This window comes from Poromitra crassiceps (genome assembly GCF_964638095.1).
Source record: "Poromitra crassiceps genome assembly, chromosome: 8".
Classification (NCBI taxonomy): Eukaryota; Metazoa; Chordata; class Actinopteri; order Beryciformes; family Melamphaidae; genus Poromitra; species Poromitra crassiceps.
In genome coordinates, this window is record NC_139629.1 from 23202581 (window position 1) to 23217466 (window position 14886).

At 45.2% G+C, this 14886-nt stretch overlaps 1 protein-coding gene across 1 annotated transcript in view; it reads left to right on the forward strand.

Moving 5' to 3' along the window:
- Nucleotides 1–122: 122 nt before the first annotated feature.
- The window catches only part of ap3b1a (adaptor related protein complex 3 subunit beta 1a), a 124195-nt gene continuing 109431 nt past the window's right edge, over nucleotides 123–14886 (forward strand). Inside the window, exon 1 of the mRNA XM_083640945.1 lies at nucleotides 123–394. Within this exon, the coding sequence (XP_083497071.1) occupies nucleotides 255–394 (140 nt within the window). The 5' untranslated portion in view covers nucleotides 123–254. The remainder of the gene's footprint in view (nucleotides 395–14886) is intronic.

Genomic DNA, 14886 nt, shown 5'->3' on the forward strand with positions numbered 1-14886 from the left:
TTCTACTAACTCTAGATCTATGGCGCATGTGCCTCTGTGGCCCTGTCATGTGACACCAACTTGTCCAACTCACACTTCCGCTACTGCGTGTGAAAAAGTTGGGTGGTGAAATCTCGGTGAAGTTTGGCACTGCAGTAAAACTCTGTAGAATAAGTTACAATAATAATACATGTTTTAAGTCGTGGCGCAGTTTATAACTCGGAAGAGGAACAATTATTTACGGTAATCAATTTATTTGTCTTGCGCCTCTTCAAATGCTGAGCATGTCGACGAACACTTTGTCCTACAACGACCAAGGAGGAGCAGAGGCTGCTGTGGAAGCGGGGCAAGAGAGCACCCCGACGACCAGCAGCACCGCAGCCGGGTTCGGGCTGTTCAGCACGGACTTTAAAAAGTAAGCAAGCCGCGCCGTGTTCCGTCTGAGATCAGCGATCGTTCCCTTTTGACCAGGTTTGTTGTCTAAAACGCCAGGCAGCTAACTAACATTAGCTGGCTTCAAGCACAAGATGCCAGTAACGTTAAGCCCCTAGCCTGGCAGCATCAAACCAGGCAGTGATTTTGACGAATTGCTATGATGTTAGCTGTTTTCGCATCAGCTACTGTAAAAAGCCCATGGCACGTGCCATCGGCTAAAGGATTGAACATGTCGAATCTGACCAAACATCTACAAACAAGGACAGACCGCCATGGCACACCAAACAAAACATCTGTGTGCTTGTTGTAGAATGTTTGATTGGTGTACCATGGGCTTGACAAGTTGTCAGTATGTAGGAGGAGCCGGATTTTTTTTAATTCGGTAATTGCCCTAATTACCTAATGCTGACTTGAGCAATGATGTCATCTGTGATGACGTCATCAGTGATGACGGTCCAACTCCATCCCACATGTGGTTACACTTCATACACAGACCTCCATAATAAAGTGCAGACCAAGAACGTGGCAGCAACCAGACCAGACATTTGTAGACTCCAAAGAAAAACTAAATGTATTTCTAAAATGCCAGCATGAACCTCAGCATGTTTTCAGTAGGCGTAGGTAGTGAGAGGGTGATACTTGATTAATAGGTAGGCAATAGCATTTTACTTGAATTTGCTTTATATGTGATCATGTTTTGATTTAAAAAAATCCTAGGATTAGAGAAAGTCCTAGATTTGTAAACCTCAATTGACAAAAATGTATGCAATGTTAAAAGCAGATTGTAATTTTATAGTAGCCTGATCCTAGGTGACAGTAAAGAAGTATATTATCAAAACAAATATTGCCATATACCTTTGGACCCAAGTTATTGAAGAAAAAATCAATCTATTTTCTTATTATAATTTGAGAAGTGTCCGTGTGCGTGCATGTGTGTGAGCAGAATTTTGTCCGGCCGGCGGCCGCGGCTGTGCTGTTTTACCTGCGATCGGGCTGAAACTTTCAGGGGTTGTAAAGAGCACCCCTGCGGGTGACCTGACACAGCCGGATCTTTTAATTAGGTGATTGCCCTGATTACCTAATGATGTGATGTCATCAGTGATGTCATAAGTTCAGTGATGATGTTATCAGTGATGATGTCATGTTCCAGACCAGGGGGGCCTAACTCACAGGGGGGTCCCCACGGGTCCGCTAGTATTTAATTTCCTATATAAAATTGAGTATGTGGGCTCGGGTTTGTTTCAATTTCTGTATCCGGCCACAGCTATGCCGTTGCACGTGTGATCGGGCTGAAACCTTCAGGGTGTGTAAAGGGCACCCGTGCAGGTGACCTAACGGAGCCAGATTTTTTTAATTAGCTAATGATGTGATGTCATCAGTGTAGGAGCCAAAACGCACCATTTTCTCTTAATCATCTGACGTTAATTGAACCCTCATTGATATGTGTGTGTTTATATGAATTATCTGTATTTGGCGTACTGCCCCTTTATTGAGCCACTACGTGGTAGGTGGAGTCGGGGGGAAAGTGCTCTATAATTATAGGTGTGTCGGGGATCACATTCAGGTGTGCGTGATTCGGGAAGCAACACCGTTTTCAAACGTGTCCTGTGTTACTTTGTTCTTACGGTTTACTTTTGTGTTCCACCGTTCAAGTGTGCAGCGTGGTTGATGATGAATGGTAGCATCATATAGTGACATTGGACTATGCTGTTATTCTGTGTTAACGGTGGATTAATGACAATAAATGGATTGCCGGTGAGGTATCCCAATATATCCTGATGCATTGGACATTGAATGAACAACACGCGTCTGAAACAAGCAACCCGATCCGCCCCTCATTGGCCAAGTTATTTTTGGTTTAATTTAGGCCATACATTTAGTGTAAGTGCCAAATGTGTTCTGGTCATATTTGTGGTTGATTTTGTGCTGTCATATCTTTACTTGTCCATGTGGTGTCGCTGTGCCATGTTACCAGGTTTTCTACATAGGTGCTTCCTTCACCTTGGCTCGCTAGGTGTTTGGCCCGGAAGGGCAAAGGGTTTTTGACCGCTTAGCAATGGCGCGACATTTGTTTGGTGTGCTTTTCTTTTCTGTTTTTGGATCACAAAATGGACCGTATTTACCTTGATGCACTGGAGCTAATAAATCCACGTTTTCACCTAAAGGACTGCTTTGCTCAATTTCCTACACAACAAATCTCGTATGCATGTAACATCAGCTGTAGCGAGCGCGTCACCCAGGTCATCCGCGGTTAGACACCTCAGTAGCTTACAGTAGTAGACTGGGCTCCTTCAATCAGTGATGATGTCAAAACTGATGTCATAAGGGCTCGCGCACGCACGCACGCACACACACACACACACACACACACGCCATTCCAGACATTTGACCAACATGAAGTGAGCCTATCAAACTGTGTGCATTAGGACCCTATCTACAGCTGGACAAACCAGTGGCCACCCAGCTATCAGATTCCTGTGTTTGAAAAATCAATGGTGAGGCCTGCAAAACACTACTTGTTTTTACTGGCTTTATTATCTACTCCTTTTATAGCAGCTATAATGCTGGATTGTAAAAAAAATAAAAAAGCCATGTTTTATCAGAAGTACAACAGGCTCTTGGGTTAAAAACGTGTTGTTGGCAGTGCGATTAGGTGTTTTTTTGTTTTAATAATAAATCAAAAATGCTGCCTAATTTAACCTACAGATTTTCTAGGTTCCATTTTAAGGCTTACAAAAGCAGCAGAAACTGGTGCAAAATAAAAGGGATTGTTCTATCTTGTAAGGGGTCCTTGGCTGAAAAACATTTGAGAACCTCTGCTATGAAACACCTGTTTTCCCCGGCCAAGTCATTCTCCATGTCTTATCTTACTAATATCCCAAATGTCCCAATTCCCCCCCGGGGATCATTAAAGTCTTTCTGATCCTGATTCTGATATAATCAATAGCACAATCAATTGCACAACTGCGCATGCCAGATGAGCGGGTGGTGCGTCTGTGAGCCTCGAGGGCAAACCAACCAGGTGCGCTGCTAGGTCTAAATAAGCTTGAGCTCTGCCAGTTTAGTGGGCGAACACCAGTGAGCGAGGGACGCTAGAGAGGAGCGTGCGGCCGTGCGCACTATGCAATATTTCATTGATCAAAATGCCCAGGTGGGGATAGTTTTAATTCAAAGCAAAGTGATCTCTAATTTAATTTCCATATGCAGGGATTTGATTGACTAGGATTTTTCAACACTTCAGACTTATTGGACATTAACGGCCATCAAAATTCTGTATGCCTTCCCGGGCACTATTTCTTGATCTTCTTGTCCTGTTCTGTTGACATTATATCATAAACAGGCTTCATGGTTGTCCCAGGCTCTCTGTGTTTTCCTGCTGAAACGGCACAGAGGAGGAATTCTGTACAGATGGGTCTCTATTTGTATGTTGCGTACTATACAGTCTGAGTCTACTACTCCTCTGTCCATCATTAACCAACCCTTATATTATAAAGCTGAAAAAAGACCCATCAACATATGTTTGGACTCCTGGCTAGTGGGTAGTCTTTCTTGTGTTGTTGTAGTGTTTTTAATCTCAGTAGTCTGCCACTAGAGGGCAGCCAAATACCACTTCATCCATCCCCTTGCATTCGAGTGTCACTGAGACTCAATCAATGTTTTAACAGATCAGCTGCTCTCTGAATGTGTGCTAACAACACTGCAAACTTAACATAGGTAATGAGGGTTAGGCCTAGTAACTAATGGATTCTGATCTGAGCTTCTAAGTCAGTCTTCAAACTTAAAGAGGGTTAGGCCTAGTAACTAATGGATTCTGATCTGAGCTTCTAAGTCAGTCTTCAAACTTAAAGAGGGTTAGGCCTAGTAACTAATGGATTCTGATCTGAGCTTCTAAGTCAGTCTTCAAACTTAAAGAGGGTTAGGCCTAGTAACTAATGGATTCTGATCTGAGCTTCTCAGTCAGTCTTCAAACTTAAAGAGGGTTAGGCCTAGTAACTAATGGATTCTGATCTGAGCTTCTAAGTCAGTCTTCAAACTTAAAGAGGTTTAGGCCTAGTAACTAAGGGATTCTGATCTGAGCTTCTAAGTCAGTCTTCAAACTTAACATAGGTAATGAGGTGTAGGCCTACTAAATAATGGATTCTGATCTGAGCTTCTCAGTCAGTCTTCAAACTTAAAGAGGTTTAGGCCTACTAAATAATGGATTCTGATCTGAGCTTCTCAGTCAGTCTTCAAACTTAAAGAGGTTTAGGCCTAGTAACTAATGGATTCTGATCTAAGCTTCTCAGTCAGTCTTCAAACTTAAAGAGGTTTAGGCCTAGTAACTAATGGATTCTGATCTAAGCTTCTCAGTCAGTCTTCAAACTTAAAGAGGTTTAGGCCTAGTAACTAATGGATTCTGATCTAAGCTTCTCAGTCAGTCTTCAAACTTAAAGAGGTTTAGGCCTAGTAACTAATGGATTCTGATCTGAGCTTCTCAGTCAGTCTTCAAACTTAAAGAGGTTTAGGCCTAGTAACTAATGGATTCTGATCTGAGCTTCTCAGTCAGTCTTCAAACTTAAAGAGGTTTAGGCCTAGTAACTAATGGATTCTGATCTAAGCTTTTCAGTCAGTCTTCAAACTTAAAGAGGTTTAGGCCTAGTAACTAATGGATTCTGATCTGAGCTTCTCAGTCAGTCTTCAAACTTAACATAGGTAATGAGGTGTAGGCCTACTAAATAGTGGATTCTGATCTGAGCTTCTCAGTCAGTCTTCAAACTTATAGGTAATGAGGTGTAGGCCTATAGTAACTAATGGATTCTTCAGGACTCAGTGTGGACTTGTTAAATCCAGTACCAAAGTTTCCGTTTCCTGAACTTGAGCAAATATGTATGTGTGAGGTTATACCGCAGTATCTTGTTGGTAGCAGCCGGCAGCAGCCGGCATTGGTAGCAGCCGGCATGGGCTGCTAGGGGTGGCTTTAGCTCAGGAGGTAGAGCGGGTCGGCCAATGACGTAAGGGTTGGCGGTTCGATCCCCGCTCCCTCCCAGCTGCTGTCGTTGTGTCCTTGGGCAAGACACTTTACCCTCCTTGCTCCCGATGGTGTGTAGGCACCCTGCGTGGCAGCCTGCCGCCATTGGTGTATGAATGGGTGAATGTAGACTACCTACTGATTGTAAAGCGCTTTGGATAAAAGCGCTATATAAATGCAGGCCATTTACCATTTACCATTGGCCTGTGTGTCTGACTCTGTGTAGGTTGCAGGTCTATACATTCAGCCAGGCTGATGTTGCTTAGTGTGCTTAAGTGAACCTCTAAGCTGTCTCACATGACAGTCTACTGAAGGCTGGCTCATATTGCCTCTAGGCCTACTAAGCTGGAAGAGCAGGAATCAAATGATGCTTCTGTTAGCTCATTATAAGTCTCCGTCTGTCTGACACAATTCACAATGGGCAGGGCAGGCCTGTGTGCTCTCTTAATATCTAATTAGTGGGCGTGTCCCTGATATCGCATAGCACGTGACAGACCATGCTTTCAATCACTTTTACCCAACATTTGGTTCGTGAGCACTTTAAACTGCTGAAATGTATTTGTTTTAGGTTGTATCAGTTCTTCAGTCACTTATTTCTAGGGGTGTCACAATATATCGTCCCACGAAATTTCGCGATAGTAAAACGTCACGATATGTATCGTTGAGATGAAATCTCATATCGTGAAAATTTTTTTTTTTTTTTTTTTTTTTTTTTTTTTTTTTCCAAAAGTAGACAAAGAAACGTCTTTGTTTGTTGAAGTTCAATGTGTGGAAAGTAGTTCAGTTGAACAAGTCTCTGAAGAGACACATGAGAAGTTATACAGGAGAGAAACCATTCAATTGAGTTTCTGGCAAAACTGTTTACTTGACAGGAAAAACTGAAGATGCATAAAAAATAGACTAAGAAAAGTCTTGTTGTTTGAGTTTGAAGAAAAACTGAAGATGCATAATGAGAATTTATACTGCTGAAAACCTTTTAGTTCAAAGTAAATCTAAGTGACGGTGTAACTCATTCTATTTCAAGATAAGCCTTATCTCCAATCTCATGTTTTTTCTAGTTGTTATTGTAATAACAATTTCCCACAACAGCATGTTTTGTATTTGTGCATTTCAAATAAAATACTACTTTTCCAGTCATATATTGTCATTATTCAAGTTTAAAAAAATATTGTTAAAATCGTATCGTATCGTATCGTTATCGTGAACCCAGTATCGTGATACGTATCGTATCGTGAACTGAGTGTATCGTGACACCCCTACTTATTTCTATTGTGAATAATAGCCATTTCTATCAGCCACTGCCAGTCATCATCAAGAGACTTGTATTGCTTTGTAGAATGATCAAGCACTTTTGATTGAATGTGTTTTGCATGTATCTTGCATATTATTACTAGATCAAATGTAGGTGTAACGTTCCATACTTCAGAGGGCACGCTGGCTCAGCCAGTTTTGCTCAAATGAAACAAGTTGCTCTGTTGTCGTTTGAGCTGGTCTTAATAGTTGTCACATGACAAGGGCCAAGCCACATTCCTGTCATGTGTTGTGTAGTCCTTTAGTCTGTCTGAGGACTACACGCCACAAGCATGTGACTGAAACCCTCCTCTCGCTGTCTGAGGACTACACGCCACAAGCATGTGACTGAAACCCTCCTCTCGCTGTCTGAGGACTACACGCCACAAACATGTGACTGAAACCCTCCTCGGGGCAAATCAATTATCTGTGACCAAAGAGATATTTCATTTGAGCTGAGTGGTATCGCTTGATCTTTTATGGATTTGTTGTATGAAATGATGATTGGAGACGAGAAGTAAAGATATTAGAACTATGATGTTGCCTTTTTCACTTATTTTTCTATTTTCCTTTAGCCAGGTTTATGTTGGCCTAGTATCCACATCCACACTAGAAGACGGCAGGTCTGAACCAAAAGCACTAAAAGGGGTTTGCTCTATAATAAAACAGTGTTAAAGTAAATTTAAAGTATGTTGTATGTTCCCACTATGTTTTTTAATGTTTTCCATTATGTCAAGTAAATAGAAAATATTCTTACTGAGTAATAATTGATGTATTCTCAATGTCTAATTTCATCTAAAAAGTAGGGCTGCCACTAACGATTATTTTCATAATCGATTAATCTGTCGATTATTTTCGCGATTAATCGATTAGATGTTTGGTCTATAAAATGGTAGCAAACGACGATCAGTGTTTTCCCAAAGTCCAAGATGATGCCCTCAAATGTCTTGTTTTGTCCACAACTCAAAGATAATATCAGTTTACTGTCATAACAGGAGTAAAGAAACCAGAAATTATTGACATGATTTAAGAAGCTGGAATCAGAGAATTTAGACCTTTTCACTTAAAATTGTACTCAAAACGATTAAGCGATGATCAAAATAGTTGTCAATTAATTTTGGGTCGATCGACTAATCGATGAATCGTGTGTGTTGGCTACTTTGTTGCCTGTACAAATGGAAATCCTCCATTATTACCCACGTCATGTTACAAACCTACTTTAACCAGTATACAACAAACGACAATGAAACAACGACACATTTTAGGCACAAGAAGGCAGACAGGCATTCTATCATCACTGTGTGAAACCGTGTCTGGATTCATCCACCTCATTTGGGGAACAAGTGGTGCAGGAGGGCAAATTTGAGCCGGTCCAGATTCCAGAACCCTCCTGACTGAACCAGAATCCTCCTGACTGAACCAGGACCCTCCTGACTGAACCAGAACCCTCCTGACTGAACCAGAATCCTCCTGACTGAACCAGGACCCTCCTGACTGAACCAGAATCCTCCTGACTGAACCAGGACCCTCCTGACTGAACCAGAACCCTCCTGACTGAACCAGAATCCTCCTGACTGAACCAGAACCCTCCTGACTGAACCAGAATCCTCCTGACTGAACCAGAACCCTCCTGACTGAACCAGAACCCTCCTGACTGAACCAGAACCCTTCTGACTGAACCAGAACCCTCCTGACTGAACCAGAACCCTCCTGACTGAACCAGGACCCTCCTGACTGAACCAGGACCCTCCTGACTGAACCAGAACCCTCCTGACTGACCCAGAATCCTCCTGACTGAACCAGAACCCTCCTGACTGAACCAGAACCCTTCTGACTGAACCAGAACCCTCCTGACTGAACCAGAACCCTTCTGACTGAACCAGAACCCTCCTGACTGAACCAGAACCCTCCTGACTGAACCAGAACCCTCCCGACTGAACCCAGAACCCTCCTGACTGACCCAGAACCCTCCTGACTGACCAGAACCCTCCTGACTGACCCAGAACCCTCCTGACTGAACCAGAATCCTCCTGACTGACCCAGAACCCTCCTGACTGAACCACTTATTTAAAGCTATTCCTTTGGGCCATGTCGTTTGTTCCTCTGGCTGCTCACACGTAGCCTGGCAGGGCTGGGCGCCCGCGGGCCTTATCGGGCTGAAGTTGGCAGCCTTGTGTGCTCTGGATGGCGTGGACCTCCAGTGGACGGTTGTATTGTGGAGGTGATGAAAAGTGCCTCAGTGTTTACTCACGGGCGTAGAAGATAAGGCCCGGCCGTTTCCCATAGACGGGAAGTGACCACAGTCAGGCACACAGAGGCAGAGAGTAGCACATAGCCTCCAGGCAGCCACGAGGCAGGTGAGAAGCCTGCTTTCAGAGAGCCAGTGGACACCAGCGAGATTAGGAGGACTACAACTGGGCCAGCAGCACATGTCTTTCAGAGAGAGCGTGGACTACAGCCGACTGGAGGGGAGTGCGGTCTTCTCTCGGGGCAAGCCTCAAGCGTTAAGGATGACTAGCCATTAGCGAGCGTACGGGGCATCTTGTGACTATATCGCCTAAGAAAAGAGGAAGAAGGGACTTGTTGTGTGTGACAGGAGCAATGTCAGCGGAGCCTTTCTCTTCCTGCTTTCCTGCTTTCCTCGTTTTCTGGTAGTCCTGATTCTGAACCTGTGGGGAAAAAAGAGAGAGAAGTTGAGCTCACGAGAAGACGAGACAAGTGTCATTTTCAGTCTGTCAATAAAGCCAAGAGGAGAGAGAGCACACAGCCCGGAGGAACGTCATCATCACCACAACAACTCTTATATCTCCCTCGTCAGTCACTGGATATACACACGGCACAGGCACAGGTTAGAGTTTGTTGATGTTTAACGAAGAGCTCCGGTAACACACTGCCGGGTGAGTGGGTGGACCGGCTCCGTAGAGCAGGAGGAGGGGAGGCCCGGGCATGGAAGGGGGCTTTTCGTCTCTGCGCTCGGAGGCGTTTGGAGCGGTGAAGACGGCGCTGGTGTCTGCAGAGAACCTCCAGCTCACCCTGAAGAGCGAGCTGAGTCAGGAGGAGCAGGCCCTCACACACGCCAACGCCGATGCTAGCCCCGAGGGCACACACGGCACCGGGTACTGTAGTCCTCTATGCTGCTGACGCTACCACACTAGCTAGCCCCGAGGGGTCACACGGCACCGGGTACTGTAGTCCACTATGCTGTTGACGCTACCACACTAGCTAGCCCCGAGGGCACACACGGCACCGGGTACTGTAGTCCACTATGCTGCTGACGCTACCACACTAGCTAGCCCCGAGGGCACACACGGCACCGGGTACTGTAGTCCACTATGCTGCTGACGCTACCACACTAGCTAGCCCCGAGGGGTCACACGGCACCGGGTACTGTAGTCCACTATGCTGCTGACGCTACCACACTAGCTAGCCCCGAGGGGTCACATGGCACCGGGTACTGTAGTCCACTATGCTGCTAACGCTACCACACTAGCTAGCCCCGAGGGGTCACACGGCACCGGGTACTGTAGTCCTCTATGCTGCTGACGCTACCACACTAGCTAGCCCCGAGGGGTCACACGGCACCGGGTACTGTAGTCCACTATCCTGCTGACGCTACCACACTAGCTAGCCCCGAGGGGTCACACTGCACCGGGTACTGTAGTCCACTATGCTGCTGACGCTACCACACTAGCTAGCCCCGAGGGGTCACACTGCACCGGGTACTGTAGTCCACTATGCTGCTGACGCTACCACACTAGCTAGCCCCGAGGGGTCACACGGCACCGGGTACTGTAGTCCACTATCCTGCTGACGCTACCACACTAGCTAGCCCCGAGGGGTCACACTGCACCAGGTACTGTAGTCCACTATGCTGCTGACGCTACCACACTAGCTAGCCCCGAGGGGTCACACGGCACCGGGTACTGTAGTCCACTATGCTGCTGACGCTACCACACTAGCTAGCCCCGAGGGGTCACACGGCACCTGGTACTGTAGTCCACTATGCTGCTGATGCTACCACACTAGCTAGCCCCGAGGGCACACACGGCACCGGGTACTGTAGTCCACTATGCTGCTGACGCTACCACACTAGCTAGCCCCGAGGGGTCACACAGCACCGGGTACTGTAGTCCACTATGCTGCTGACGCTACCACACTAGCTAGCCCCGAGGGCACACACGGCACCGGGTACTGTAGTCCACTATGCTGCTGACGCTACCACACTAGCTAGCCCCGAGGGGTCACACTGCACCGGGTACTGTAGTCCACTATGCTGCTGACGCTACCACACTAGCTAGCCCCGAGGGCACACACGGCACCGGGTACTGTAGTCCACTATGCTGCTAACCCTACCACACTAGCTAGCCCTGAGGGGTCACACGGCACCGGGTACTGTAGTCCACTATGCTGCTGACGCTACCACACTAGCTAGCCCCGAGGGCACACACGGCACCGGGTACTGTAGTCCACTATGCTGCTAACCCTACCACACTAGCTAGCCCCGAGGGGTCACACGGCACCGGGTACTGTAGTCCACTATCCTGCTGACGCTACCGAGTCGTGCAAACTGTGTTTCTCACTGCAGTCATCTTATAAGTTCTATTTTTAAACCTGATGTTTCCTTGTATGCTCTGCCAGCTGGATGCTCTGTGGACATTGTAATGTCATTAGAAAACCATAGCAAGGAGGACTGTTATGTCAAACCTGGGGGAAACGTAAGATATCACTGTTGCTTAAAATAACCACCAAACATGTATATGGTGTAAACTAAACTTTAAATGACATAGCTATTCTCTAAAGGTTTGCTATGCCACGTCTTTAGATACAAATAAATCCTTTTGATTGTTGTTGCCGTTTATTTGACATGAATTGTGCTTGTTGTTACTGACTTTAGCCGAACTGTTTCCCCCCTCCACTCTCATATTTCTCACACTCACTATTAACCGTGCAATTCTCTCTCTCACTCAGTGTGTCTGTCCCACTGCCTTACAATCATTTCCATAACAAGGTACCGTAGATATCTCCATTGGCTGATCAAACATACAGCACCATTCATATCCTCAAATTCATTTTCCATCTTCACACTGCCTTAGCATTCAGAGTCAACTGACATAGTCATTTTAGTGGAAATTGTTGTGAGGCTACTGTTATTTCTTTGCCATTTGGGTGTTGGAGGCTACTAACTTTGTGGCCCTTGCATGTATAATGTGTGATTTGTGATGGCTGATGCGATCTGCATGACCAGCTGGAGCTTGCACAAAACATAATACTGTCTATTGTTCAGACATGGTAGAATCAGACACCCTGCAGTACCTGTGGTCACATGGTAGACTCAGAGGCTGTGCTGTGTAGTACCTGTGGTCACATGGTAGACTCAGAGGCTGTGCTGTGTAGTACCTGTGGTCACATGGTAGACTCAGAGGCTGTGCTGTGTAGTACATGTGGTCACATGGTAGACTCAGAGGCTGTGCTGTGTAGTACCTGTGGTCACATGGTAGACTCAGAGGCCATGGCGTGCAGTACCTGTGGTCAAGCTAGAATTCGTCACACTGAGTGATTAGTCAAAGTCATCACTGCCATACTGCCATACTCTAACATTGACCCCTAAGCAGGGCTGGATGATATGGAAAAAATAAATAGATCGTATCTGAGTCATTTTAGGCTGAACGAGGATACACGAGATACATCTCCGTATTTTCTAAGTGGGCTAAAATAAATGTTCAGTGTGAGACGTCATAAGCACTTTTTATTCAAACAAACAAGACTGTACTTGACCAATACCTTTATCAAATCGTGTGACAATATTGTATAGATGACTGTTGGCGCTTTCACAAAATATTTACACAATGAGATTTTTGATCAGTAATGTGGATATAAGGACTAAGTGGGTAAAGGCAAATAATAGAACAGTCTGGTAAATTCAGAAAATTACAACATGACTTTAATGCAGCCTTTAAAACCAGGAAAAGACAACACTTAGACCATATCACATGATATTACGATATCCAAAATCTATGCCGATATCTCATCTCATCTCATGATATTGATGAAATATGGATATATCATGATATTGATGAAATATGGATATAATCATCATATTGATCAAATATGGATATATTGCCCAGGGGCCACATTACAGAAACTTCCTAAATTCCAAATCCTATCCTAAATGATTGGTAACCATGGTAATTAGAGTTAGGACTTGATTTAGGAAAACACCCATTACAGAACAACAGTTCCTAAGTCAATATTCTCATCCTAATATAAAATGGGAAAAGCGTATTACAGAAGCGTCCCAACTCTCCCAAATCTTAAAAAAGCTCTCCTAACTTTAAGATGCCAGCTATGCTGTCCTAACTAATTTACGCTATTTTCAACTGGAACAACAGCCATCTTGCATCTCGTTATAATGTATAGCCTACCTACCTACGTTATGGCTGCGCTGTTATTACATTTGCAAAACCAACAAAATGTCAACAGGCGCAATTTATTTGCCGAAAGACTCATGTGGGACCCGAATGACGTTTTGCGTTTTGATGACAGAACGCTCGTTAATCGATACAGACTGCCCCGGGACATGATACTGCAGCTAGCCGAGGAGCTGAGACCTGTGTTGGAGAGACCGACTAGGCGACACGGGGCTCTGCCGGTTTCTGCTATTTTAGCCCATTCCCTCTCTTTCACCTCCCGCGTGAGGGTGGCTGAAAACTTTCCGAAAAGCACGTCTTTAACCTTTTCTATTGCGGTCACTAAGACCTCCAACTCATCTGCCTTGAAGTTAAATGCCCTTCGTTTTTGGTCCATTGCCCCACAATCTCAAAAATGTTCGACAACAACAACACACATCGTTAGCCTACTAGCTAATAGCAGGCTACTAGCGCTCCTACTTCCCCTGCGAGTTGAGAAAGGAGGAGGTGTCTGTTGCTAGTGGTTGCTAGGGTAACAGACAGAAAAGTTGATAACCGATGCTGGATGAGTATTTAGGATTTCCTAACAAGACATAAGATAGGATTTAGCAAGATAAGATAGGATTCCTAAAGTTAGTTAGGATTTGCTTCTGTAATACGAAATCAGAAAAAATCCTATCTTAAAATAGTCCTATCCTAACTTAACACGTTCACTGCCAATGACGAGTTGAGTCGTCCAAAAAAATCCAACGGTTGACTGCCAATGACGAGTTGAGTCGTCAAAAAAAAAAAAAAAAAAAATTGACGGTGGGACGTGGATCAACGCCCCCCACGTCTCCTATAAAAATATTGGAGCCACCGAACGTGTACAACCCATTCCACCGACCCACTAAGTGGCGACAGTGCTCTCCAGACTAGAAAAAGCCGAGCCAAAACTGCAGGGGAACGCGCGAGGAAACCATTCTCATACTGTAAAATGGATTGGCGAAAACGCTTTCGCTTTCGCGCATTATCGCGCTGGGAGCTGGCGGTGGGGGATTGCAAATTTGCATAATAGATTATGCGTGCAACACACTTTGAAACACGGCAGAAAGCCCACAATCGCACGCAGCTTCGTTGCAGCTGAGCTCACAACCGAAACGACTCATGCAGACTCGCCCAAAGAGCAGCCGCCAGCAGCCAGGCAGCACAGACAGGCAGAGCCTCGCTTGTGACAAACGCTGCAAAGCCACCAGAGACACACCCATGGAGGGAGGAGTTTGAAGGAGAGGGGGGTTTCCTGCTGCTATGGAGGAAATTACTGTTCAAAACTATTGTTTAGATGTCTGACGTCTTACGCCAAAAATAAATGGTTAAAGTGACTGTTCTATCGAATTTCACAAAAAGCCATTTATCTCAGAATAAATTTTCAGATGCTGAAACCATGCTGTATTCTACTGCTAATGCCTACATAACTACTAACTCTACAAACTAACTCTTTTAGACAGAGAAAGCACACATTCTATTAGTTCTTTTGAGATCATTTGTGTTCACAAAATCTTAGCAGAAAAGAATCCTCGGCTCTTGAAAGATGAGCCAGAATCCTCAAAAAAAAAACTTGGCAGAACCTACCTAAGCCCTTTTCCCACATGCGCTTTGTACCGCAAAATGACCGGTACGTGGTCTAATGCCTGCATGTGAGAAAGGCGCCGTGCCGGTATAAGCGCGACCCCGTCGTCGCGGAGATTTCACCACTTTCCAGCCTGTCAGAAGAGCGGTATGCTCTTT